The sequence below is a fragment of the Pristiophorus japonicus genome, chromosome 8 (genome assembly GCF_044704955.1).
Source record: "Pristiophorus japonicus isolate sPriJap1 chromosome 8, sPriJap1.hap1, whole genome shotgun sequence".
In the NCBI taxonomy this organism is placed as follows: Eukaryota; Metazoa; Chordata; class Chondrichthyes; family Pristiophoridae; genus Pristiophorus; species Pristiophorus japonicus.
Genome location: NC_091984.1, coordinates 11202862 through 11229335, shown reverse-complemented (window position 1 = coordinate 11229335; position 26474 = coordinate 11202862). Strand labels below are relative to the sequence as shown.

The window sequence follows — 26474 nt, the reverse complement described above, 5'->3', positions numbered from 1 at the left end:
TTTCAGGTTCTTCAGACTTACCGTCGGGGACAGACCAGCCTCCAGCCAGCGATCCAGCCCCGTTCTGACGCCGGCTTCCGCCCGCAGGAAATTTGGGAGTTCGGCAGGCGGGAGGCCAGTTGCTCCACTCGGCGCTCCCCTCCCGCCCGCTCCCGCCCACTCCAGGCCACCTCCCAAGTGGCTCTGGCCGGATCTTCAGGAGGAATGTCGGCGGGAGTGGGCGGCAGTCAACGGCAGCGGGTGGTGGGCTGATCAATTTCGGCCCCTCTGCCTCTATTTACAAAGCCCAGGATCCCGTATGATGATTTTAACTGCTTTCTCAACCAGCCCTGCCACCTTCAATGATTTGTGCACACATATCCCCAGGTCTCTCTGTTCATGCACCACTTTTAGAATTGCACCCTTTAGTTTATATTCTTTCTACCAAAGTGTATCACCTCGCACTTTTCTGTGTTAAATTTCATCTGCCAGGTGTCCGCCCATTCTACCAACCTGTCTATGTCCTCTTGAAGTCTATCACTACCCTCTTCACTGTTCACTGTACTTCAAGTTTTGTGTCAACTGCAAAATTTGAAATTGTGCCTTGTTGACCACTACTCTGTTTCCTATCACTTAGCCAATTTCGTATTCACGCTGCCACCACCTCTTTTATTCCATGGGCTTCAACAGTGCAGGCAAGCCTATTAATTGGCACCTTATCAAACGCCTTTTGGAAGTCCATATACACTACATCAACCGCATTACCCTCATCAACCCTTTCTGTTCCCTCATCAAATAATTCAATCAATTGGTTAAACACGATTTGTCTTTAACAAATCCGTGCTGGCTTTCCTTAATTAATCCATACTTGTCCAAGTGACTGTTAATTTTGTCCCTGATTACTGTATCTATTTTGTCCCTGATTTCATGCGGCCTATCACTTTCTTAATTTCTAGGTTGATGCTAATCTTAAATTTTAAAAATCAATGAATGTTCATACTTACAGAGACATCATTCCAGAATTTGGCCACATCGTAATCGTTAGTTCGAAGGAATTCGGTGAACCACCTGATCGATCGTTTGCTGCCCCTGTCTGCCTGCTCATCCCGTTCAAAGTTCTCGTTGTGCTTGTTGACGGAGTAATTGGTTAAGTGCATAAACAGCTGACTCTGAAAAGGTGGGATAGATAAAAGGGCAGTCAGTAGATTCTTGTGCCCTCCCTCGTGCATGTGTGCTCTTTAGCTGCTAATCTTGTAATGCTGGATCACTACAAAGACTACAGTTGGGAGTACTGTGTGCCACACAATGCGAAGGATGTTGAAGCAATAGAGAAGGTAGATTCACACAGATTCACCAGTAGGCAGCCTGGTAGGAGAAAATACAAAGAAGAATGCTTGAAGAATTAGGGCTGCCTTTGTTAGAAACGAGATTAAGGGGTGACTTGATAGAGGAGTTTAAAATGATGAAAGGATGGGAGGTACAGTAGCATAGTGGTTATGTTACTAGACTAGTAATCCAGAGGCCTGGACTAATAATCCGAAGACATGAGTTCAAATCTCATCATGGCAGCTGGGGAATTTAAATTCAGTTAATAAATAAATCTATAATTTAAAAAGCCAGTATCAGTAATGGTGATATTGAAACTACCGGATTGTTGTAAAAACCCATCTGGTTTACTAATGTCCTTGAGAGAAGGAAATCTGCCTCCCTTATCTGGCCTACATGTGACTCTAGACCCACAGCAATGGATTCTTAACTGCCCTCTGAAATGGCAGCTCACCACCTCCTTCTCTGAGGCAATTAGGGATCGGCAATAAATGCCGGCCTTGCTGCCAAAACTCACATCCCGTGAAAGAATAAATAAAAGATATATATTTTCAGAAAGGAGCAGATAGAAACAACTTATGATTGAAGGGTGCAGAACAAGGGAGCATAACTATAGGATTAAATGCAAGAGATTTAGGACACAGAGTTGTGAGGCTGTGGAAAGCACTACCCGAATTATTCCTTGAAGCAAGAAGCATGTAAGGATAGGTTAGATAGGTGATTGAAGGAAAAGGGAGTAAAGGAATGTGGGAACAGGGGAAGGAGCACATGGGATTAGAATTGCTGTTTGTGTAGAGGATGAGCGCTAACACGGACTGACTGGGCCCAACAGCCTCTTTCCGTGTTGTAATTTGCATGTCTCATTCACTCATCAAGAAATGACATAGTCTCCTAAAGGGGTTGAAATCAATTAAATATTAAGGTGCCCAGAATCGTACAATTTGCAGAGAGCTCATTCTGACCATTGGGGAAATTTATACACGATTAAAAGCTAGCTGGATGAGCAATTATTAATGTTGGAAGGTAAATCTCTCATCTCCGAGTCAACAGCTCGTGGGCTCAATCCCCACTCCAAGGCTTGAGTACATAATCTAGGCTGACATTTCACTGCAGCACCCAGGGAGTGCTGCACTGTCAGAGGTGCTGTCTTTCAGATGAAATGTGAACCTGTTTGCCAATGCAGGTAGGCATTAAAGATCTCATCTTTGAAGAAAAGCAGGGAGTTTTTTGCGCAGAACAAGATGCTGCAAATGACACAGTGAAGCAAATGACCAACTAAACTGTTTTCCCCCAGTGTCTTAGCTAATATTCCCCTACCCTCTCCACCAGAAAAACAGTTTAGTTGGTCATTTGCCTCACTGTGTCATTTGCAGCATCTTGTTCTGCGCAAAATACTTCCTGCGTTTGCCCATTGTCCTGTTACTGCATTTCAAAAGTAATTCATTATACATGAAGTGTTTTCACCTGTGCTAAGATTCTGGCGAAATGCCAAAATAACCGAAAGGTCGTCAGCCTGAAATGTTAACTCTGTTTCTCTCTCCGCGCATTTCGCCTGACCTGCTGAGTATTTCCAGCATTTTCAGTTTTTATTTCAACATGCGCAGTATTTTGCTTTTGTTTTGCAATGCCTACATGGGTTACAGCGAGTCGACAGCACAGAAACAGGCCAAGCGGCCCAACTGGACTATGCAGGCATTTATACTCTGCGCGAGCCTCCTTCCACGCTACTTCAGCTCGCCCGATCTACACAACCTTCTGTTCCTTTCTCCCTTGTGTGCTTATTGAGCTTTCCCATAAACACATCTGTGCTAGTCGCCTCAGCTGCTTCGAGCGAGTTCCGCATTCTCACCACTCTCCGGGTAAATAACTCTTTGTCCCTGAATTCCTTTTACTGTCCCTTTTTATTCAGTTGGGATGATCTTGGACCTGGCCTGGAGACAGCAAAGGTTGAACAGGTTCCCACTGGTTCTGTAGTTTAGTTCCACTCCAGCGGGGAGCTTGTTGATTGTGAGGTGGAGCATGGCGGCAAGGAAGATTGAGAAGAGGGTTGGAGCAATGATGCAGCCCTGTTTGATCCCAGTCCAGACGTGGAGTGGGTCTGTAATGGATCCGTTGGTAAGGTTCACGGCCTGCATATTGTCATGGAGACGGGGTGAGCTGAAGTAGGGTGGGAGGAGACTCGGGCGGAGTATAAACGCCTGCATGGACCAGTACGGCCGTGTCAAGTATGTACATGCTGTTTGTAACCACCAGATGGTGTCATTGTTGGAGGCCACTGAGCAGCACGCACATGGTGCTGCTCTGGTATAAAAGACCAGCCATTTTGTGAGTAAGACACTTTGGGCTTAAATAAAGCAGAGCCAAGGTTGTACCTTGCTTAGTTAAACAGTACTCAGTTTGAACCTTTATTGCATACATAACATTTGGCGACGAGAATACAAGAACCTTTGTTTGCAAAATGAGCACGATTGGATTTTTAAAGCAATTCGTGGAGGGAGATGATTGGGCAGACTTTGTGAGCCATTTGAAACAGTACTTCATGGGCAAGTAAATGAAGGGGGTCGACGATGCAGATTGGCGCCGGGCTGTGTTCCTCACTGTGTGCGGTTCAAAGATCTACGGTCTGATAAAGAATCTACTTATGCCTAGTGATCCAACAGAAAAAACGTATGAGGAGTTGTGTACATTGGTATGGGAGCACCTCAAGCCAGACGACGGCATCAGCATCTTGAGATACAAGTTTGATACACACGTTCGATCGGAGGGCCAAAGGAATTTGTTGCTGACCGTAGACGGACGTCGAAGAGACTTACGTGCATTAACACGCACAAAGGACTGTTTATTTACCACAGGTGCCCGTTTGGAATTCACTCGGCTGCAGCTATATTCCAGAGGAATATGGAAAGTCTACTAAAGTCCATTCCCAGAACCGTCGTGTTCCAAGATGACATCCTGATCACCGGTCATGACTCCAAGGAACATCTGAACAACCTGGAAGAGGTTCTACTGTGTTTGGACAGAGTGGGACTCAGACTTAAATGCTCAAAGTGCATCTTCATGGCATTGGAGGTTGAATTCCTCGGGAGGAAAATCGACGCTGATGGCATCAGACCTACTGACATGAAAACCAAAGCATCAAGAATGCACCCAAGCCGCAGAACGTGACGGAGCGGCATTCGTTCCTGGGTCTACTCAACTACTTTGGTAACTTCCTTCCTAAATTGAGCACCTTACTTGAACTACTGCACATGCTATTGAGAAAAGGCAACAACTGGGTGTGGGGTGCATTGCAAGACAGAGCTTTTGAGAAAGCCATCAATCTGCTTTGCTCGAACAAGCTGCTGGTACATTATGACCCATGTAAATGTTTAGTTTTGGCCTGTGACCCATCGTCATATGGAATTGGTTGTGTGTTACAACATGCCAGTGAGTCGGGGAAACTTCAACTTGTCGCGTATGCATTCAAAAGTTTGTCTAAAGAGCCTACGGTATGGTAGAAAAAGGTGGTTTAGCATGTGTGTACGGTGTTAAAAAGACGCATCACCTGTTTGGTCTGAGGTTCGAATTAGAGACCGATCACAAGCCGCTCATTTAGTTGTTTTCCGAGAGCAAAGGTATCAATACCAATGCTTCATCCCACATCCAAAGGTGGGCGCTGACATTATCTGCCTATGATTATGTCATTCGTCTCAGACCTGGCACAGAGAATTGTGCCGTTGCCCATACCGGAGGTGGAAATGCCACAACGAGCAGATTTAATGTTAATCATAGATGCTTTTGAGAGTGAAGGTACCTCTGTCACAACTCAACAAGTTAAGACCTGGACCAGCCAGGACCCAATATTATCGGTGGTCAAGGGTCGCTTCCTCAAAGGGGATTGGTCTGCCATACCTAAGCAAATGTGCGAGGACGTCAAACCGTATATTTGTTGCAAGGACAAACTGTCTATTCAAGCAGATTGCATATTGTGGGGCAATCGTGTTGCAATGCTAAGAAAAGGAGAGAGAAGTTTGTGCGTGAATTACACAGCACACATCCTGGTATAGTGATGATGAAGGTCATCGCCAGGTCCCACGTATGGTGGCGACGAATTGATTCTGAGCTGAAAGCATGTGTGTATCAGTGCAACACCTGCATGCAGCTCAGCAAAGCACCAGTGGAATCGCTGCTGAGTCTGTGGTCATGGCCATCCAAACCTTGGTCCAGGATCCATGTAGATTTTGCAGGTCCCTTCCTGGGCAAGATGTTTTTAGTGGTGGTGGGTGCTTATTCAAAGTGGATAGAATGCATAATCATGTCATCCAGTACATCCACGGCAACCATAGAGAATCTCAATGTCATGTTCGCGACACATGGTCTGACTGACATAGTGGTGAGCGACAATGGGTTGTGCTTCACCAGTCAGGAGTTTCAAGAGTTTGTAAAACTTAACGGCATAAAACATATAAGGTTCAAGCCTGCATCCAACGGGTAAGCAGAACGTGCAGTACAAATTATCAAGCAAAGCATGAGGAGAGTAACCCAGGGTCACTGCAGATTCGCTTGTCTTGCATACTGCTGAGTTAAAGGACAAGACCCCACACACTCACAGGGGTCTCGCCTGCTGAATTAATGATGAAGAGAGGTTTTTTTAAGACCAAGTTATCTCTTGTACACCTGGATTTAAGTAATCATGTTGAATACAGAAGACAGAGTCAACAAGGGTACCACGATCGCGCAACTGTGTCACGCAAGATTTCTGTTAATGACCCTGTATATGTGTTGAATTATGGTCAGGGTCCCAAATGGATCGCTGGTACAGTCATGGCCAAGGAGGGCAACAGAGTATTTGTTATTAAGCTCAAGAATAGACAAACTTGCAGGAAACACATGGATCAAACAAAGCTGAGGTACACAGACGAGCCAGAGCAGTCGGACGAAGAAACCGTCGACGACCAACCAACCTACCAGCAGCCTTCAGTGGACTCCAGGGTCATCAGTGAACCCGGAATTTCCATCACGGTCTTGTTCAATAAAAATGGACTTGCAATTCCTGACATGGCCACTGCCACCCCAACAAGTCAGTCATCCAGCCACCAGCCACAACAGACTCCGAACATTCACCCAAGGCCGGAATTGAACTGAGACGGTCAACCCAGGAGCGTAAAGCACCGGACTGTCTCAACCTGTGAAAGACTGTGATAAGATCTCAGAGGAGGGTATTGTCATGTATGTACATGCTGTTTGTAGCCACCAGATGGTGCCATTGTTGGAGGCCACTGAGCAGCACGCACATGATGCTGCGCTGGTATAAAAGGCCAGCCACTTTATGAGTCAGACACTTTGGGCCTAAATAAAGCAGAGCCAAGGTTGTACCTTGCTTAGTTAAACAGTACTCAGTTTGAACCTTTATTGCATACATAACAGGCCGCATGGCCTGTTTCTGTGCTGTCAACTCAATGTAACCTCTGTCATTGAGCTACAGTACGCGGATGACGCCTGCGTCTGCGCACATTCTGAGGCTGAGCTCCAGGGTATAGTCGATCTATTCACTGAGGCATATGAAAGCATAGGCCTTATGCTTAACATCCGTATGACAAAGGTCCTCCACCAGCCTGCCTCACCGCACAGCACTGCCCCCCAGTCATCATGATTCACGGTGCGGCCCTCGACAACGTGGACCATTTCCCATACCTTGGGAGCCTCTTGTCAACAAAGGCAGACATTGATGCGGAGATTCAACATCGTCTCCAGTGCGCCAGCCTTCGGCTGCCTGAGGAAAAGAGTGTTCGAAGACCAGGCCCTCAAATCTACCACCAAGCTCATGGTCTACAGGGCTGTAGTAATACCTGCCCTCCTGTATGGATCAGAGGCATGGACGATGTACAGCAGACACCTCAAGTCACTGGAGATATATCACCAACGATGTATCCGCAAGATTCTCCGGGAGGACAGATGCATCAACATCAGTGTTCTCTTCCAGGCTATCATCCCCAACATTGAAGCACTGGCCACACTCGATCAGCTCCGGTGGGCAGGCCACATAGTTCGCATGCCAGACATGAGACTCCCTAAACAAATGCTCTATGCAGAGCTCCTTCATGGCAAACGAGCCAAAGTTGGGCACCGGAAACGTTACAAGGATACCCTCAAAGCCTCCCTGATAAAGTACGACATCACCACTGACACCTGGGCACCCTAGGTGGAGAAAGTGCATCCGGGAGGGCGTTGAGCTCTTCGAATCTCAACGCCGAGAGCATGAAGAGGTCAAGCGCAGGCAGCGGAAGGAGCGTGCGGCAAACCAGTCCCACCCACCCCTTCCCTCGACGACTATCTGTCCCACCTGTGGCTCCCGTATTGGACTGTTCAGCCCATGAAAGAACTTCAGGAGTGGAAGCAAGTCTTCCTCGATTCCGAGGGACTGCCTATGATGATGATGATTATTCAGTTGCTTTCTGGTAATTCCAGTCAGTGTTGTACTGGGCGAATGTGCCGTTTTACACTCAGTCTGTTCCAGTTACAGAGTGCGGTTGTTAATCTGACCACTTGTCCCCTCATCTCAACCCCACACCCTTCCTCCCACTGCCCACAGAATGAAAATAGTAAAATGTACCAAGATTAATCAGGAGGGGAATCTTTTCCCCATTAGCGATTTAAGCAGAACTGGTTTCAAACTCTCAGGGCAGTCTCCGGAGCAACAGTGTGTATTGCAATTAAAACATTAATTAGTTGCAGATTAAGAGGCAAGTGTATGACCTGGAGCCATCTGGTGTAACTGGTACTATAAAAAGATGCAATGAGATGTTTTTAATCGATGAAGCACAGAGGGATTTGCCACATTGAGTTTGTCTTGCACCACTCGATCCAGTCCAACAGTCACCATGTGTTGGGAGTTCAGAATCACTACTTTCTTCCCAGCTATTTCTTTTCAAATCAACGCATTTTGTTCTGATCATTTTCTCTCCACCATGGGCACATGCTGCGGTTTGATTCAACGGGCGCCCTCCAGCACCCATACTCTTCACGAGTGTGAGACTCAGTAGGCTGTTCAACCATAGAAAGCATCGCAGGCGCCCATTGAATCAAACTGCAGCATGTGCCTATGGCGGGGAGAAAATGGGAGATGGCACCGTGCCTGATTTTCCCCCTCTCCAAGCCCAGGGTACAGTGAGACCGAAGGGCAGTGCCACGACTACTGCCCCAGCTAAGGTCAGCGAATTCAGCACGGAATTGGGAACTAAGCCTAGGACCTTTTGGACTGCACAACTTAGCAGCAAGGTACTGCAAAGGATTACATAGGATCTACAGCACAGAAACAAGCCAATCAGCCCAACCAGTCCATGTCGGCATTTCATCATCATCGGCAGTCCCTCGAAATCGTGGAATACTTGCTTCCACTCTCAAAGTGAGTTCTCAGGTGACTGTACAGTCCAATACTGGAATTACAGTCTCTGTCACAGGTGGGACAGATAGTTGATGTCATGTTTGTAACCTTCACATAACTATAACCTTTATGTAACAACACTGTACACTGTATACACCTGAGTAATGCACACCTTGACCAGAGGGGGTGAACTAGTGGGAGACACTCCTCACATGGTCATCCAGGTATATAAAGGGAGGTCCCACGCAGGGTCATCACTTTTTGGTCCTGGGAATAAAGGTTCAGGTCACGTAGTGACCTTGTCTGCAGTACACACCTCGTGTGATTCTCTAGCAAGGTGTAAGGACACTATATTTGGCGACGAGAAACGGGAATCAACGACCCACGAGGATGGCCACTGGTAGCACAGAGGAACGGTAATGTGTTGGTGAGGACTGGGACGATTTTGTTGAGAGGCTCCAGCAGAGCTTTGTCATGAAGGACTGGCTGGGAGAGGAAGCGGCTGGCAAGCGGAGGGCGCATCTACTGACCAGCTGCGGATCCAAGACGTATGCGCTGATGAAAGACCTGCTCGCACCCGAGAAGCCGGCAGACAAGTCCTTTGAAGAGCTCAGCACTCTGATCGGTGAGCACCTCAAACCGGCGAGCAGTATACACATGGCCCAGCACCGGTTCTATACACACCGGCATCGGGAGGGACAAAGCATATCGGACTTCGTTGCAGACCTTCGGCATTTGGTCAGCCTCTGTAAGTTCACAGATGCCTGCAGGGGAGAGATGTTAAGGGATTTCTTCATTGAGGGCATTGGTCATGCCGGGATTTTCAGGAAGCTTATTGAGACCAAGGACTTGACTTTGGAAAGGGCAACGTTGATTGCTCAGACCTTCATGGCAGGGGAAGAGGAGACCAAGATAATTTACGTGCGCAGCCCTGGTCCCAACGTGGCGATGGACCAGGGAGTTCACATTGTAAATGAGACTCAGAACCCCACAGGCAGGCAAGGGCAATTCGACACCATCCAGGCAGCAACGGACTCTAGGGTGGGCCAGCAACAGAGACAATGGAAGGGGGATCGGCAATTCACGCCATCACAAGGGACAATGCGTCCCGGGATGGGACCATTGACACTCAGCAACAGAGTGCTCAGGAGTAATCAAAGAGACAATCAGAGAGGAATGCCTGGTAACAGTTCCTTTTCACAACAATCTCAGCTCATGCTGGAGGTGCGGTGGCAGACATGCTGTGAAAACCTGTAGGTTTCAACAATTTATCTGTAGAAACTGTAACTTCAGTGGACATCTGGCCAGAATGTGCAGAAAGCCCATAGCGAGGCTAGTTTACGAGGCAGAGGAACCAGACGAGGGGTCTGCAAGGCAGGATGATGCTTGGAGCCAAGCTATGGATGCTGAAGTCCAGAGGGTTCATGTGACAGACGTCCACAACTCGTATACCAAAACGCCACCTATGATGATGAAAGTTCTATTAAATGGCATCCCGGTACGCATGGAGCTGGACACAGGAGCCAGCCAGTCACTTATGAGTGCCCACCAATTTGAAACACTATGGCCACACAAAGCTAACAGTCCCAAATTGGAATGCATTGACATGCAGTTACAGACGTACACCAGAGAGATCATCCCAGTGCTCGGCAGTGTAAACTTGGTGGTCACACATAACGGATCGGAAAACCGTCTGCCACTCTGGATTGTCCCGGGAAATGGTCCCACACTCTTGGGGAGGAGCTGGTTAGCCGAGATGAACTGGAAATGGGGGGATGTGCACGCCATTTCATCTGTGGAGCGGAGTTCATGCTCACAGGTCCGACAGAAATTCGAGTCACTTTTTCAGCCAGGTGTGGGGACTTTTAAGGGCACCAAAATAGTGATACGCATCACCCCGGACGCCAGACCAGTGCACCACAAAGCCAGAGCCGTGCCGTATGTGATGCGTGAGAGAATTGAGAGTGAGTTGGACAGGCTGCTAAGAGAGGGCATAACCTCACCTGTTGAATTCAGTGACTGGGCAAGCCCCATCGTTCCTGTCCTTAAAGCGGATGTCTCGGTCAGGATTTGTGGCGACTACAAGGCCACCATCAACCGAGTGTCACTGCAGGACCAATACCCGCTTCCGAGAGCAGAGGATCTTTTTGCCAGGTGGCATGCTGTTCACCAAGTTGGACCTCACTTCAGCCTACATGACTCAGGAACTGGCTGAAGAATCCAAGCTACTAACCACCATCACTACGCACAAGGGGCTATTTGTTTACAACAGGTATCAGTTTGGCATTCGTTCAGCGGCCGCTATCTTCCAGAGGAACATGGAAAGCTTGCTCAAATCCATTCCTGGCACAATCGTATTCCAAAATGACATCCTAATCACGGGTCGAGACACCGAGGAACACCTCCACAACCTGGAGGAGGTGCTACGCTGACTGGACCGAGTAGGCTTGCGACTAAAGAAGTCCAAGTGTGTGTTTTTAGCCCCGGAGGTCGAGTTTTTGGGCAGGAGGGTTGCCGCAGACGGGATCCGGCCCACTGAATCCAAAGCGGAGGCGATCCGTCGCGCGCAGGCCCGGCAACACATCGGAGTTGTATTCATTTCTGGGACTATTGAACTATTTCGGGAACTTGCTGCCGAACTTAAGTACATTGTTGGAGCCGCTACACGTGCTCCTGCGTACGGGTTGCGATTGGTTTTGGGGGGACTGTCAGGAACAGGCTTTCAATCGGGCGTGGAACCTGCTTTGTTCTAATAAGTTATTGACCCTGCACGACCCCTGTAAGAAATTGGTTTTGACATGCGATGCATCATCCTATGGGGTTGGGTGCGTGTTGCAGCAGAGTAATGGTGAGGGCCAACTCCAACCTGTGGCTTATGCCTCCAGGTCGCTCTCCCAAGCAGAAAGGGGGTACAGGATGGTTGAAAAGGAAGCACTCGCATGTGTCTGCGTGGTGAAAAAGATGCACCAGTACCTTTTCGGCAGAAGGTTCGAGTTAGAAACGGACCACAAACCGTTAACATCCCTGTTGTCCGACAGCAAGGCTGTCAATACCAATGCGTCAGCTCGCATACAGTGATGGGCTCTCACGCTGGCTGCGTATGACTACACCATACGGCACCGGCCAGGCACCGAAAATTGCGCTGACGCGCTCAGCAGGCTCCCACTGGCGACCACTGAGGGGGCGTCGGAGCAAAGCGCGGAGATGGTCATGGCCGTTGAGGCTTTCGACACCGCAGGCTCCCCCATCACAGCCCACCAGATCAAAATATGGACCAACAGAGACCCCCTCCTGTCACTGATAAAGAAATGTGTCCTGACTGGGGATTGGGCGCCCGCACACGGAGCGTGCCCCGAGGAGGTCAGACCGTTTCACAGACGGATGGACGAGCTCTCCATCCAAGCCGACTGTCTGCTATGGGGCAGCCGGGTAGTCATGCCCCAGAAGGGCAGGAAGGCATTCATCGGGGAACTCCACAGCGAGCACCCAGGCATCGTGCTAATGAAGGCCATTGCCCGGTCACATGTATGGTGGCCGGGAATTGACTCAGACCTGGAACACTGTGTTCGCAGGTGCACGACGTGTGCTCAGCAGGGAAATGCCCCCAGGGAGGCCCCACTCAGCCCGTGGCCCTGGCCCACCAGGCCATGGTCACGTATTCACATAGACTACGCAGGCCCATTCATGGGAAAAATGTTCCTGATTGTTGTCGATGCGTACTCGAAATGGATCAAGTGCATCATATTAAACTCGTGCACGACATCCACCACTTTGGAGAGTCTGCGCACGGTCTTTGCGACCCACGGCTTGCCGGACATCCTGGTTAGCGATAACGGCCCGTGTTTCACTAGCTATGAATTCCAGGAGTTTATGTCGGATAATGGCATCAAACATGTCAGGACAGCACCGTTCAAGCCGGCTTCCAATGGCCAGGCAGAATGTGCGGTTCAAATCATAAAACAGGGCATGCTCCGGATTCAAGGACCCTCCCTTCAGTACCACCTGTCGCGCCTCCTGCTGGCCTATAGGTCCCGCCCGCATTCGCTCACGGGTGTCCCGCGGAACTACTCATGAAATGCACGCTTAAAACGCAGCTGTCCCTCATTCATCCAGCTCTGTCGGACATTGTTGAGGACAAGCGCCAGTCCCAAATCGAGTGCCATGATCGCAACTCAGTGGGGAGATGCATAGAAATCGATGACCCTGTATTCGTTCTCAATCATGCTTTGGGACCCAAGTGGTTTGAGGGTACTGTAATTAGCAAAGAGGGGTATAGGGTCAGAGTGGTCAGACTTAACAATGGACAGATATGTTGCAAACATCTGGACCAAGTAAAGAAAAGGTTCAGCATGGACACTGAGGAACCTGAGGAAGATCATGAGATGTCACCCATACCACTGCCAGTGAACGAGCAACAAAGACATTCACCAGCATGCACAGTCCCTGCGGCCAGCCCGGACTGGCCGGAATCACCTCAGGCGACAGAGACGCATGCCAAGGCTCAGCTACCAGAGCCCCAACTGCGGCGCTCCACGAGAGAGCGTCGACCGCCTGAAAGACTCAATCTTTGACCCAAAGACGTTGTGGGGAGGTGATGTCATGTTTATAACCTTCACATAACTGTAACCTTTATGTAACAACACTGTACATTGTATACACCTGAGAAATGCACACCTTGACCACAGGGGGTGAACTTGTGGGAGACACTCCTCACCTGGTCATCCAGGTATATAAAGGGAGGTCCCACGCAGGGTCATCACTTCTTGGTCCTGGGAATAAAGGTTCAGGTCACGTAGTGACCTTGTCTGCAGTACATGCCTCGTGTGATTCTATAGCAAGGTGTAAGGACACTACAGTTGAAGGAAAGGGTGGTTGGGGAATCTGGTTTGCCGCATGCTCCTTCCATTGTCTGCGCTTGTTTTCTGCATGCTCTCGATGACAAGACTCGAGGTGCTCAGTGCCCTCCTGGATGCTCTGCCTCCATTTATGCTTCACTCGAGCCTCCTCCTGTCTTTCCTCATCTAACGCTTTCAGCATAACCCTCTATTCCCTTCTCCCTCATATGCTTATCTAGCCTCCATCGCTAACTGATAGCGAGTTCCACATTCTCACCATTCTCTGGGTAAAGAAGTCCCAATCACCCATCACCCCTGTGCTCGCTGACATACATTGGCTCCCGGTTAAGCAATGTGTTGAGTTCAAAATTCTCATCCTTGTTTACAAATCCCTCCATGGCCTCCCACTCCCTATCTCTGTAATCTCTTTCAGCGTCACAACCCCACGAGATATCTGCGCTCCTCAAATTCAGCCCTCTTGAGCATCCCTGATTATAACTGCTCAACCACTGGTGACCGTGCCTTTAGCTGCCTGGGATCTAAGCTCTGGAACTCCCTCCCTAAACCTCTCTGCCTCGCTACCTCTCTTTCCTCCTTTAAGACGCTCCTTAAAACCTACCTCTTTAACCAAGCTTTTAGTTATCTGCTGTAATTCCTTCTTATGTGGCTCGGTGTCAAATTTATTTGTTTTGTCTTATAAAACTGCTGTAAGCGCCTTGGGATGTTTTACTACATTAAAAGCGCTATATAAATAAATGTTGCTGTTGAATTCCTTATTTGATTTCTTGGTGACTATCTTCTTTGATGGCCTGTAGTTTTGCTCTTCTCCACAAGTGGAAACATTTTCTCTGTGTCTACTTTATCAAAACTTTTCATGATTTTAAAGACCTCTATCAGGTCGCCCTCAGCCTTCTCTTTTCAAGAGAAAAAGAGACCCAGCTTGTTCATACTTTCCTGATCGATATAACCTCGCATTTCTGGTATCATCCTTGTAAATTAATTTTGCACCCTCGCCAGTGTCTCTGTATCCTTTCTATAATATGGCGACCAGAATTGTATACAGTACTCCCAAGTGTGGTCTACACTTGTACTCAATTGTACCCTTGGTTACAACGGGCTCAAGATTGGCCCACCCCTTTTTTCGGACCACTCACCAGAAATGCGCCGACTTTCTACGTGGAAAAGTGCTCCAAAAAAATCGGTCCCCCCACTTTGGACGCTGTCCGGCCTCTCCCGGGTCTTCGCACAGCGTGACCAGTCGGGTCGGGGGCGGAGCCAGCGTCCCGCGCTGAAAACAGTGCCGGGACGTCTGCACGTGCGCGTTGGAGTGTGCGCGCATACGCAGTAGCTCCTCGCACCCAGCGTCTCAGCGTGCGTGCTGCAGCGTGGGACCCCATCAGCATCATCATCGTCAGACGGCTGCTGGTGCGTCCCGCCCCTATCCCAGGCCGAGTGGCCCACCGCACAGGCCTGCCCGCTGCCTTCCCGGGCTGAAGATGAAGGTAGGGAAGGACTTACTTACTTCTATTTTTTATTTGGATATTTTGAAAAAGGTATGTAAATATGTTTTGTCTCATGAATAGTGGTGACCATTTGTCAAGCCTATTCACCTGGTGCTATTGTGAAAGAAGACCATAAGTGACCAAGGAACACTGAGAGAATATCTTATTTATTGAAGTAGACTTTATTTAGATAATATGGGCTCAATTTTGGCCCAGTATAATCATTGCAATCAAATAGTTGTTTAAATTAGTTGTGAGATTAGGGCAATTTAATTCAACTATCTTTTACTTCTTTTATTTTTGTAGTTTAAGCTTCCATGAATGCTTCTGTTGTATAGTAAATTAACTTTGCAAAGTTTGTTATATATCCTGTATAGCTGTTTGATCCTATTCACATTCTTTAGTCAAGTCATTAAGTTCTGCTGGCCTCCGATGTACCGACCTGCGCTGATTTCTTAACTCTCCGCAAGAGTTTTCACAAGTGGCCAAAAGTGGCCACATACACTGGCCTAAGTTAGTTTGGAGTAACTATTAGCTGGCCAAAGTGGCCTAAATGGACAAAACTGGCGTAGGTAGCTGGTAACGCCCCCTTTTGAAAAAAATAAAACTAAACTAAAAAAAAAAACCTAACTAACTCACTTACACTGGTGCAAATTGAATATGCAAAATGTGGATTTTTAAGATACTCCAGAAAAATCAAGTTGCTCCAAAAAAAACGGAGCAACTCCTGGCCAATTTTGAGCCCATAGTTTCTACAAGCCATTCGATCTTTCCTTCATTGTAACCCTAACCTACGTAGCATCCAAGACATCAGGAAGCAAGATTCCATACCATAAACCGAGACCAGCGACCAACCTCAATTCAGCACTCAGGAAAAAGATGTGATTTTTTTTTTAATGAATTCCTTGAGTCAGAATCACCTTACCAAGTTCGATTCAGTCGGAGCGTGGTATTTCTCTGTGCCCATCCGCACCAGCCCGTCATTGTACAAAAATATGCGCAAGGGGTCGCAAGAGGTCACCAGGATGTAGATACGCAGGTCAAATTTGTAACCCTCCAAGAGGAACGGTTTATCGAGGTATTCCTGCACTATCAAGTGTTCTTGAGCTTGGAGCTTCTCGCCATTTCTTATCAATGAGATTCTAAAGCAAAACAAACAGCACAAGAGAAGTCACGATAAGTTTGGGCAGAGAGGTCTCTATGATCGCAGCTTTTTTTTTAAATATAAAAAAATATAGGTCGACAGGCATCTCCGAGAACACAGCGCTACTTAGTATTGAACTGGAGTGTCTACCTACATCATGTGCTCAAGCCTCTGGAGTGGGGCTTGAACCTTCAAAACTTCCAACTCAGAACACGACGGTCCGATCAACTAAGCCAAAGGGGCGCATGATGGCATGTGAGTGTTAGAATTTTGAAAGGAAATCGGGAAAAAATAATAATACCGGAACTGCAGAGTCGACAGATCAGTGCTCTGAAAGAGAAATGACAAGGCGACGCTTTGGGTGTGACCTACATTGGAGTTCTGATGTAGGGCGTCGCAGGACAATTATAGATGAGGACAACCATTCAGCCCATATTAGTTCATCCATCCCGAAACATATTCATTCATCCATCCACCCCATTGTAGCATCAAATTGTTTCTTAAAAGCATCCAAAGCTTCTGCCTCCACCATTCTACCGGGAAATTGCACTCTGTGTGAAGAGAACCTGATATCGGTCCTATAATTACCTTTGAACCTATTGGTTTGCCCCCTTGTACCTAAAATTTAATTTGCTACAATTGTACAGGGCTTTGGTGAGACCACACCTGGAGCACTGTGCACAGTTTTGGTCTCCTTATCTGAAGGATAAACTTGCCTTAGAGGCGGTTACAGAACCAGGGGCCACAGTCTAAGGATAAGGGGTAAGCCATTTAGGACCGAGATGAGGAGAAACTTCTTCACCCAGAGAGTGGGGAACCTGTGGAATTCTCTACCACAGAAAGTTGTTGAGGCCAGCTCACTAAATATATTCAAAAAGGAGCTAGATGAAGTCCTTACTACTAGGGGGATCAAGGGGTATGGCGAGAAAGCAGGAATGGGGTACTGAAGTTGCATGTTCAGCCATGAACTCATTGAATGGCGGTGCAGGCTCGAAGGGCCGAATGGCCTACTCCTGCACCTATTTTCTATGTTTCTATGTTTCTATGGTGCAACAAAGGTTTACTAGATTGATTCCTGGGTTGTCCTTTGAGGAGAGATTGGGTAGATTCGGCTTAGACTCTCTGGTGTTTAGAAGAACGAGCGGTGATCTCATTGAAACATCTAAGATACTGAAGGGGATTGACAGGGTAGATGCTGAGAGGTTGTTTTCCCTGGCTGGGGCACAGTCTCAGGACAATGGGTCGGCCATTTAAGACTGTGATAAGGAGCAATTTCTTTACTCAGAGGGTTGTGAATCTTTGGAATTCTCTACCTCAGAGGGCTGTGGAAGTTGAGTGGTTGAGTATATTCAAGGCTGAAATCGATAGATTTTGGACTCTAGAGGAAACAAGGAATATGGAGATCGGGCGGGAAAGTGTTGGTGTTTCATTGCTCCACCATTGGCGGCTGTGCCTAGGCCTTAAACTCTGGAATTCCCTCCTTAAGCCTCTGCATCTCTCTACTTCTCTTTTAATTCGCTCCTTAAAACCTTCCGATTTGACCAAGCCTTCAGTCACCTATCCTAATATCTCTTTACGGTGTCAAATTTTGTTTGATAATCGCTCCTGCGAAGCGCCTGGGGACATTTTATTCAAGGAGCTATATAAATGAAAGTTGTTGTTTTGGCTGTGTAGTGGACCATTCTGTTGGCTCTGTTGTTTGCTGTTCTGCATTGGTTGAAGATGTTCAATGCCGATTGCATTAAGATTCCCCGATCTCCACTTTATTTCAACTTAATTCACTAACACCACTGGGTAGCACCATCACCAGAAGGGACTGCAGCAGTTCAAGAAGGCCACAGGGTAACGAAGTGTTATATATGTGGACTTGTATTTACTCTGTACAGCCACCAGAGGGCTCATTCCCCGGCATCCCAAGGGATCCCATAATCCCTTGGGAGCACAGGTATTTAAGAAGGCTTCACAGGTTGGAGAGGCACTCTGGAGACCTGCAATAAAAGACTTTACTTTGAGCTCACAGTGTTCAGTCTGACTCCTTCTCCAGGAGTGTTTGCTAGTGCTGTTGGGGAGGAGTTAAACTAACATGGCAGGGGGATGGGAACCTATGGAGGGAGGGAGAGGGAAATAAAATGGAGGCAGAAGCAAAAGATAGAAAGGAGAATAGTAAAAGTGGAGGGCAGAGAAACCCAAGGCAAAAAACAAAAAGGGCCACATTATAGCAAAATTCTAAAGGGGCAAAGTGTGTTAAAAAGACAAGCCTGAAGGCTCTGTGCCTCAATGTGAGGAGTATTCGGAATAAGGTGGACGAATTAACTGCGCAGAGAACAGTTAATGGATATGATGTAATTGGCATCACGGAGACATGGCTCCAGGGTGACCAAGGCTGGGAACTCAACATCCAGGGGTATTCAACATTCAGGAAGGATAGACAGACAGGAAAAGGAGGCGGGGTGGCGTTGCTGGTTAAAGAGGAAATTAATGCAATAGTAAGGAGGGATATTAGCTTGGATGATGTGGAATCGGTATGGGTGGAGCTGCGGAATACCAAAGGGCAGAAAACGCTAGTGGGAGTTGTGTACAGACCACCAAACAGTAGTAGTGAGGTTGGGGACAGCATCAAACAAGAAATAAGGGATGTGTGCAATAAAGGTACAGCAGTTATCATGGGCGACTTTAATCTACATATTGATTGGGCTAACCAAACTGGTAGCAATGCGGTGGAGGAGGATTTCCTGGAGTGTATTGGGATGGATTTCGAGGCCAATATGTCGAGGAACCAACTCGAGAGCTGGCCATCGTAGACTGGGTGATGTGTAATGAGAAGGGACTAATTAGCAATCTTGTTGTGCGAGACCCCTTGGGGAAGAGTGACCATAATATGGTAGAATTCTTTATTATGATGGAGAGTGACACAGTTAACTCAGAAACTGGGGTCCTGAACTTAAGGAAAGGTAACTTTGGTGGTTTGAGGCGTGAATTGGCTAGAATAGACTGGCAAATGATATTTAAAGGGTTGACGGTGGATAAGCAATGCCAAACATTTAAAGATCACATGGATGAACTTCAGCAATTGTACATCCCTGTCTGGAGTAAAAACAAAACGGGGAAGGTGGCTCAACCGTGGCTAACAAGGGAAATTAAGGATAGTGTTAAAACCAAGAAAGTGGCATATAAATTGGCTAGAAAAAGCAACAAACCTGAGGACTGTGAGAAATTTAGAATTCAACAGAGGAGGACTACGGGTTTAATTAAGAGGGGGAAAATAGAGTAGTGTGCAGGGAACATAAAAACTGACTGCAAAAGCTTCGATAAATTTATGAAGGGAAAAAGATAAGTGAAGACAAACGTAGGTCCCTTGCAGTCGGATTCAGGTGAATTTATAATGGGGAACAAGGAAATGGCAGACCAACTGAACAAATACTTCGGTTCTATCTTCACAAAGGAAGACACAAATAACCTTCCGAATGTACTAGGGGACAGTGGGTCGAGTGAGAAGGAGGAACTGAAGGATATCCTTATAAATCAGGAAATTGTGTTAGGGAAATTGATGGGATTGAAGGCTGATAAATCCCTGGGGCTTAATAGTCTGCATCCCAGAGTATTTAAGGAAGTGGCCCTACAAATAGTGGATGCATTGGTGATCATTTTCCAACAGTCTATCGATTCTGGATCAGTTCCTATGGACTGGAGGGTAGCTAATGTAACACCACTTTTTAAAAAAGGAGGGAGAGAAAACGGGTAATTATAGACCGGTTAGCCCGATATCAGTAGTGGGGAAAATGTCGGAATCAATCATTAAAGATGAAATAGCAGCGCATTTGGAAAGCAGTGACACGATCGGTCCAAGTCAGCGTGTATTTATGAAAGGGAAACAATGCTTGCCGAATCTTCTGGAATTTTTTGAGGATGTAACTAGCAGAGTGGACAAGGGTGAACCAGTGGATGTGGTGTATTTGGACTTTCAAAAGGTTTTTGACAAGGTCCCGCACAAGAGATTGGTGTGCAAAATCAAAGCACATGGTATTGGGGGTAATGTACTGACGTGGATAGAGAACTGGTTGACAGACAGGAAGCAGAGAGTCGGGATAAACAGGTCCGTTTCAGAATGGCAGGCAGTGACTAATGGAGTGCCGCAGGGCTCAGTGCTGGGACCCCAGTTCTTTACAAAATACATCAACGATTTAGATGAAGGAATTGAGTGCAATATCTCCAGGTTTTCAGATAACACTAAACTGGGTGGCGGTGTGAGCTGTGAGGAGGACACTAAGAGGCTGCAGGGTGACTTGGACAGGTTAGGTGAGTGGGCAAATGCATGGCAGATGCAGTATAATGTGGATAAATGTGAGGTTATCCATTTTGGTGGCAAAAACACGAAGGCAGAATATTATCTGAATGGTGGCAGATTAGAAAAAGAGGAGGTGCAACGAGACTTGGGTGTCATGGTTCATCAGTCATTGAAAGTTGGCATGCAGGTACAGCAGGCGGTGAAGAAGGCAAATGGTGTTTTGGTCTTCATAACTAGGGGATTTGAGTATAAGAGCAGGGAGGTCTTACTGCAGTTGTACAGAGCCTTGGTGAGGCCTCACCTGGAATATTGTGTTTAGTTTTGGTCTCCTAATCTGAGGAAGGACATTCTTGCTATTGAGGGAGTGCAGCGAAGGTTCAGCAGACTGATTACAGGGATGGCGGGACTGACATATGCGGAGAGACTGGGTCAACCAAGCCTGTATTCACTGGAGTTTAGAAGGATGAGAGGGGATATCATAGAAATGTATAAAATTCTGATGGGACTGGACAGGTTAGATCCGGGAAGAATGTTCTCAATGTTGGGGAAGTCCAAAACCAGGGAACATAGTCTTAGGATAAGGGGTAGGCCATTTAGGACTGAGATGAGGAGAAACTTCTTCACTCAGAGAGTCGTTAATCTGTGGAATTCAGTACCGCAGAGAGTTGTTGATGCCAGTTCATTGGATATATTCAAGAGGGAGTTAGATATGGCCCTTATGGCTAAAGAGATCAAGGGGTATGGAGAGAAAGCAGGAAAGGGGTACTGAGGTGAATGATCAGCCATGACCTTATTGAATGGTGGTGCAGGCTCGAAGGGCTGAATGGCCTACTCCTACACCTATTTTCTATGTTTCTATGTTCCATACAAAACACCAAGGATATCCAATAAATGCAGCCTGGCCAGCGTCAGCCATACCTCGGGCACAAAATAAAAAGTGAAAGGAACTTGTGCCCGTGATTCGGAACTAACTTGCCAGTCTCGCTCGGAGAACCTGTGCCTGTGTGCAGACTGGCTCGTGTGGGAAATGGAAAGCAAATGGAGCAGTACGATGCGCTCTTCTGAAATTGGGGTTGGGGCGCATTGTTGGAGCATTTAGGGAAAAGCGGAGGGTGTTTGAAGCCGACACCGAGTGTCCGAAATGGAAAGTGCTCAATTCGGCACCACGAAGATCCCTCAAATTGATGAGTGGAAAAATTCACAAGCCAAAAAAAAAATCATTGAGTAATGTCCAGCTCCTCCAAAAGCCTGTGATTGTCCAGATGGTGGTTCAGTGGGACATTAATATCCACGCAATGCTGTGGAGGGACAGGCAACTGCACACAGCATGTGCCTGAAACCTTCAAGGGTACTGTTCCCGTGTCCTCTCTCAGAATCCTGGCAGCTATCACAATATCGAGAACTGGTTTGAATAAAATAGCTCGTAAAATAATTTTAAAAGTGAGATTTAAAGATGACTGAAGTGCATTTGGAGGACTGTAATTCTACAGCTGCAAATTAAAAAAATCAGCTCTGTAGATAACCACCACAACCCGTCGGCCTGTGTCACCTGCCACTATCGAATCCTTTTAATTCAAAATCGCTTCATTCGAATGATCTGTTAATTCGAATTGAAATCTTGCAACAAAAGCGAACAACTGCTCTGCGGGTTTATCTCCATTGCTTCATTCAAACTACTGTATCATTTGTATATTTCTTTTTCAAGCAAAAAAAAATGACTTTGAATTAACAGCAGTAGACTGTAGTACGACTGTGCCCATATAGGTAACCAATGGTATCAAAGTTATTTCAAATGCTGCTATGTTCCGCAGCGGAAGAGCAAAGGTTTAATCTGTGATCAGCCAAGGCAGGAATAAGGGTCCTACGCTGGAATTGTAAGGGTGAATTGGACTCAATGTCTCTTTGCTTGGGAAGGTGAAGATCAGCAAGTTCCATGCCCCTGATCCCTATCTAGAGAACCCTTCTGCAAAATGCAAGTGCACGGATAGGTGAGGGCAGGACTAGGCTTCAGTGCAATGTCTCCCATGCTGATGTGCCAACCAACGCTCACTGTCTAGGTTGAAAGAATGGCCAAGTAACAGAGGTGCCTGAGAGAACAACGCGTTAGGAGGGGGAAGCAAAATGGGATTGGGAAGGAACAAGAAACAATAGGAATTGTATTGCAATTAGTTCCCTTTCGATAAGCTGAATGCCCTCCCTATTTTTCTGCTCTACTGCAAGTGTTGAGGTGTGGCCCACAAACACCAGCCGCCCTTCAACACTTGCTCAGGTGGCTACTCTTCACCCGTGAGCCTAGGTATTGAGCACCGGAAGGCCAATTGACCCCGAGTGATGTCACAGCCACACCTGATCCCTGCCCTCACCCAATGGGCACATGCACGCACCTACCAGCAACCGTCACCAACGGACTCCCTGGCACCGAGGCGCTAGAGCCAACTGTAAGAAGAAAAGAAAGAACTTGCATTTATATAGCACCTTTCACATCCTCGGGACATCCCAAAGTGCTTCACGGCCAATCAGCTGCTTTTGAAGTACAGTCACCGTACACAAACCCGGCAGCCAGTTTGCACACAGCAAAGGTCCCACAAAGAAATAACCAGTTAAGCTGTTTGTGGTGGTATTGGTTGAGCAACGAATGTTGCCCAAGGACACTGGGAGAACGCCCCTGCTCTTCTTCCACAACCACCTGAACATGCAGGTGGATCTCAGTTTAATGGCTGGTCCAGAAGACAGTTCCTCCAGCAATGTTGCACTCCCTCAGTGCTACACTGAAATGTCCACCTAAATTAGGTGTTCAAGGCTTGAAGTGGGACTAAACCCACAACCTCATAGGCAAGACTGCTACCACTCAGCCAAGATGGCACAACTAACACAATATCAGAAGGTCGTGGATTCAAGCCCCAGAGACATAGAAACATAGAAAATAGGTGCAGGAGTAGGCCATTCGGCCCTTCGAGCCTGCACCACCATTCAATAAGATCATGGCTGATCATTCATCTCAGTACCCCTTTCCTGCTTTCTCTCCATACCCCTTGATCCCTTTAGCCGTACGGGCCATATCTAACTTCCTCTTGAATATATCCAATGAACTGGCATCAACAACTCTCTGCGGTAGGGAATTCCACAGGTTAACAACTCTCTGAGTGAAGAAGTTTCTCCTCATCTCAGTCTTAAATGGTTTACCCCTTATCCTTCGACTATGTCCCCTGGTTCTGGACTTCCCCATCATTGGGAACATTCTTCCCGCATCTAACCTGTCCAGTCCTGTCAGAATCTTGTAAGTTTCTATGAGATCCCCTCTCATCCTTCTAAACTCCAGTGTATAAAGGCCCAGTTGATCCAGTCTGTCCTCATATGTCAGTCCCGCCATCCCGGGAATCAGTCTGGTGAACCTTTGCTGCACTCCCTCAATAGCAAGAACGTCCTTCCTCAGATTAGGAGACCAAAACTGAACACAATATTCCAGGTGAGGCCTCACCAAGGCCCTGTACAACATCAGTAAGACCTCCCTGCTCTTACACTCAAATCCCCTAGCTATGAAGGCCAACATACCATTTGCCTTCTTCATCGCCTGCTGTACCTGTATGCCAACTTTCAATGACTGATAAATCATGATACCCAGGTCTCGTTGCACATCCCCCTTTCCTAATCTGCTGCCATTCAGATAATATTCTGCCTTCGTGTTTTTGCCACCAAAGTGGATAGCCTCACGTTTATCCACATTATACTGCATCTGCCATGCGTTTGCCCACTCACCTAACCTGTCCAAGTCACCCTGCAGCCTTTTAGCATCCTCCTCACAGCTCACATCACCACCCAGCTTAGTGTCATCTGCAAACTTGGAGATATTATACTCAATTCCTTCATCTAAATCATTAACGTACATTGTAAAGAGCTGGGGTTCCAGCACTGAGCCCCGCGGTACCCCACTAGTCACTGCCTGCCATTCTGAAAAGGACTTCAGCACATAATCTAGGCTGACACTGAGTGCAGTGCTGAAGGAGCGCTGCACTGTCAGAGGTGCCGTCTTTCAGATGAGATGTTACACAAAAACCCCGTCTGCTCTCTTGCGTGGACGTAAAAGAGCCCATGCTGCTTTTTCGATCAAGAGCAAGGGAGTCCTAGCCAATATTTATTCCTCATCCAATACTTAAAAACAGATTATCTGTGCGCAAAATTGACTGCCGAGTTTCATACATTACAACACTGACTACAATACAGAAGTACACCTTTGGCTGTAAAGATCCTGAGGCCATGAAAGGCGCTATATAAATGCACGTCTTCGTTTTTTTTGGTCCCTAAGCACCCCAAGTCAGCACCTTGGTCAAAGTTATCACAGGACGCCCAGCTAACTCTGCACAGACTGGGAATCGAGCCTGGAAATTTGAACCGAGCCAGATGGAGAGCTAGGAGCCGCAGTTTGAATTTGCAATCAGATCGTTTAATTGTTATCATGGTTCACTTTTCAGCTTCGGAAGGTTTACAAAGTGTCACCAGCTGTCGATCGTTGTTCATGGCTTTTTTTTGCAGAATGACGTCAAAGAGGGAACGTGGGACCAAATCCCTGGGAGCAAACCCACTAATGGATGGGAAAATGAGCCAGTATCAGTTGACTGAGTGCAAGATTTGAAATTCACAGGAACAAGTGATGGATTTGGATAGAAGTGGCATAACAGGGCAATTACACTGACGTGCATCTCTTAATAGTCCCAGTGACTGGAGTACTTAAATAGAAACATTCAATCATTTTCAGAGTTTGGCCTGCCACTGGGAGTCTCACCTTCGATCAAAGTATCAAGAGCGAGCTGTCCACGATTATCCGGCCAACGGTTTCTGGTACAGGCTGGGGCACGAGGCTCCCTGCCGACAATGTGAAGGTGCAGAGTGTCAGCCGTGACTCAGTGGGCAGCACTCTCCAGCTCCGAGTTAGAAAGGTCTGGCTTCAAGCCCCACTCCAGGCATCTGAGCACCATAATCCAGGCTGACACTCCAGTGCAGTGCTGAGGGAGTGCTGCACTGTAGGCCGTGCCGTCTTCCGGATGAGAAATTAAACCGAGGCCCTGTCTGCTCGCTTGGGTGGATGTAAAAGATCCCATGGCACTATATCGAAGAAGAACAGCGGTGTCCTGGCCAATATTTATCCCTCAACGAACATTATGTGGTCATCATCATATTGCTGTTTGTGGGATCTTGCTGTGCGGAAATTGACCGCTGCATTTCCCACATTACAACAGTGACGACACTTCAACAATTACTTAATTTGCTGCAAAACACTTTGGGATGTCCTGGGATCATGAAAGGCGCTACAGAAATGCAAATCTATTGGATCATCGAGGCAACTTATAAACTGAAGGAATGTTTTAGAATGTTTTAGAAAGCAAACACTCTTGTCCACATTCACAGCACACTGAAAGTTTAGCAGGTGGCAGCAGAGTACCAGTGTAAGCACCAGTATATCTCTCTCTCCCGACTACCAGAGTGTTGTTTCAACCGGGCCGTGCAAATCGGATCCAGACAGCTGCCTACCGGCCCTGCAACACCTCGATTTAATCATTCTCATCCCTGTTTTCAAATCCCTCCATGGCCTCACCCCTCCCTATCTCTGTAATCTCCTCCAGCCCCATAACTCTCCGAGATCTCTGCGCTCCGCCAATTCTGGCCAATTGAGCATTCCCGGTTTAATCGCTCAACCATTGGTGGCCGTGCCTTCAACTGCCTAGGCCCGAAGCTCTGGAATTCCCTCCCTAAACCTCTCCACCTCTCTACCTCACGCTTCCTCCTTTAAGACACTCCTTAAAACCCAACTCTTTGACCAAGTGCCCTAATATCTCATGTGGCCCGGTGTCAAATGTTGTTTGATGACACTCCTGAGAAGCGCCTTGGGACGTTTTACTACATTAAAGGCGCTATATAAATGCAAGCTGTTGTTATTGTTGTTGTCTCAGACACAATATAGCCGCGGCGTTGGCTCACTGGAACAGCAGAAACAGCGCTCGATTCAAATGCTTAATGTTTAACCACGTGATTTTTGCACAGTGCA

General features: G+C 47.3%; 1 protein-coding gene across 1 annotated transcript in view; it reads right to left on the bottom strand.

Moving 5' to 3' along the window:
• The window catches only part of ttll7 (tubulin tyrosine ligase-like family, member 7), a 283178-nt gene that overhangs the window by 159447 nt on the left and 97257 nt on the right, over positions 1-26474 (bottom strand). The window contains 2 exon segments of the mRNA XM_070886446.1: positions 984-1148; positions 15931-16147. Of these exon segments, the coding sequence (XP_070742547.1) occupies positions 984-1148; positions 15931-16147 (382 nt within the window).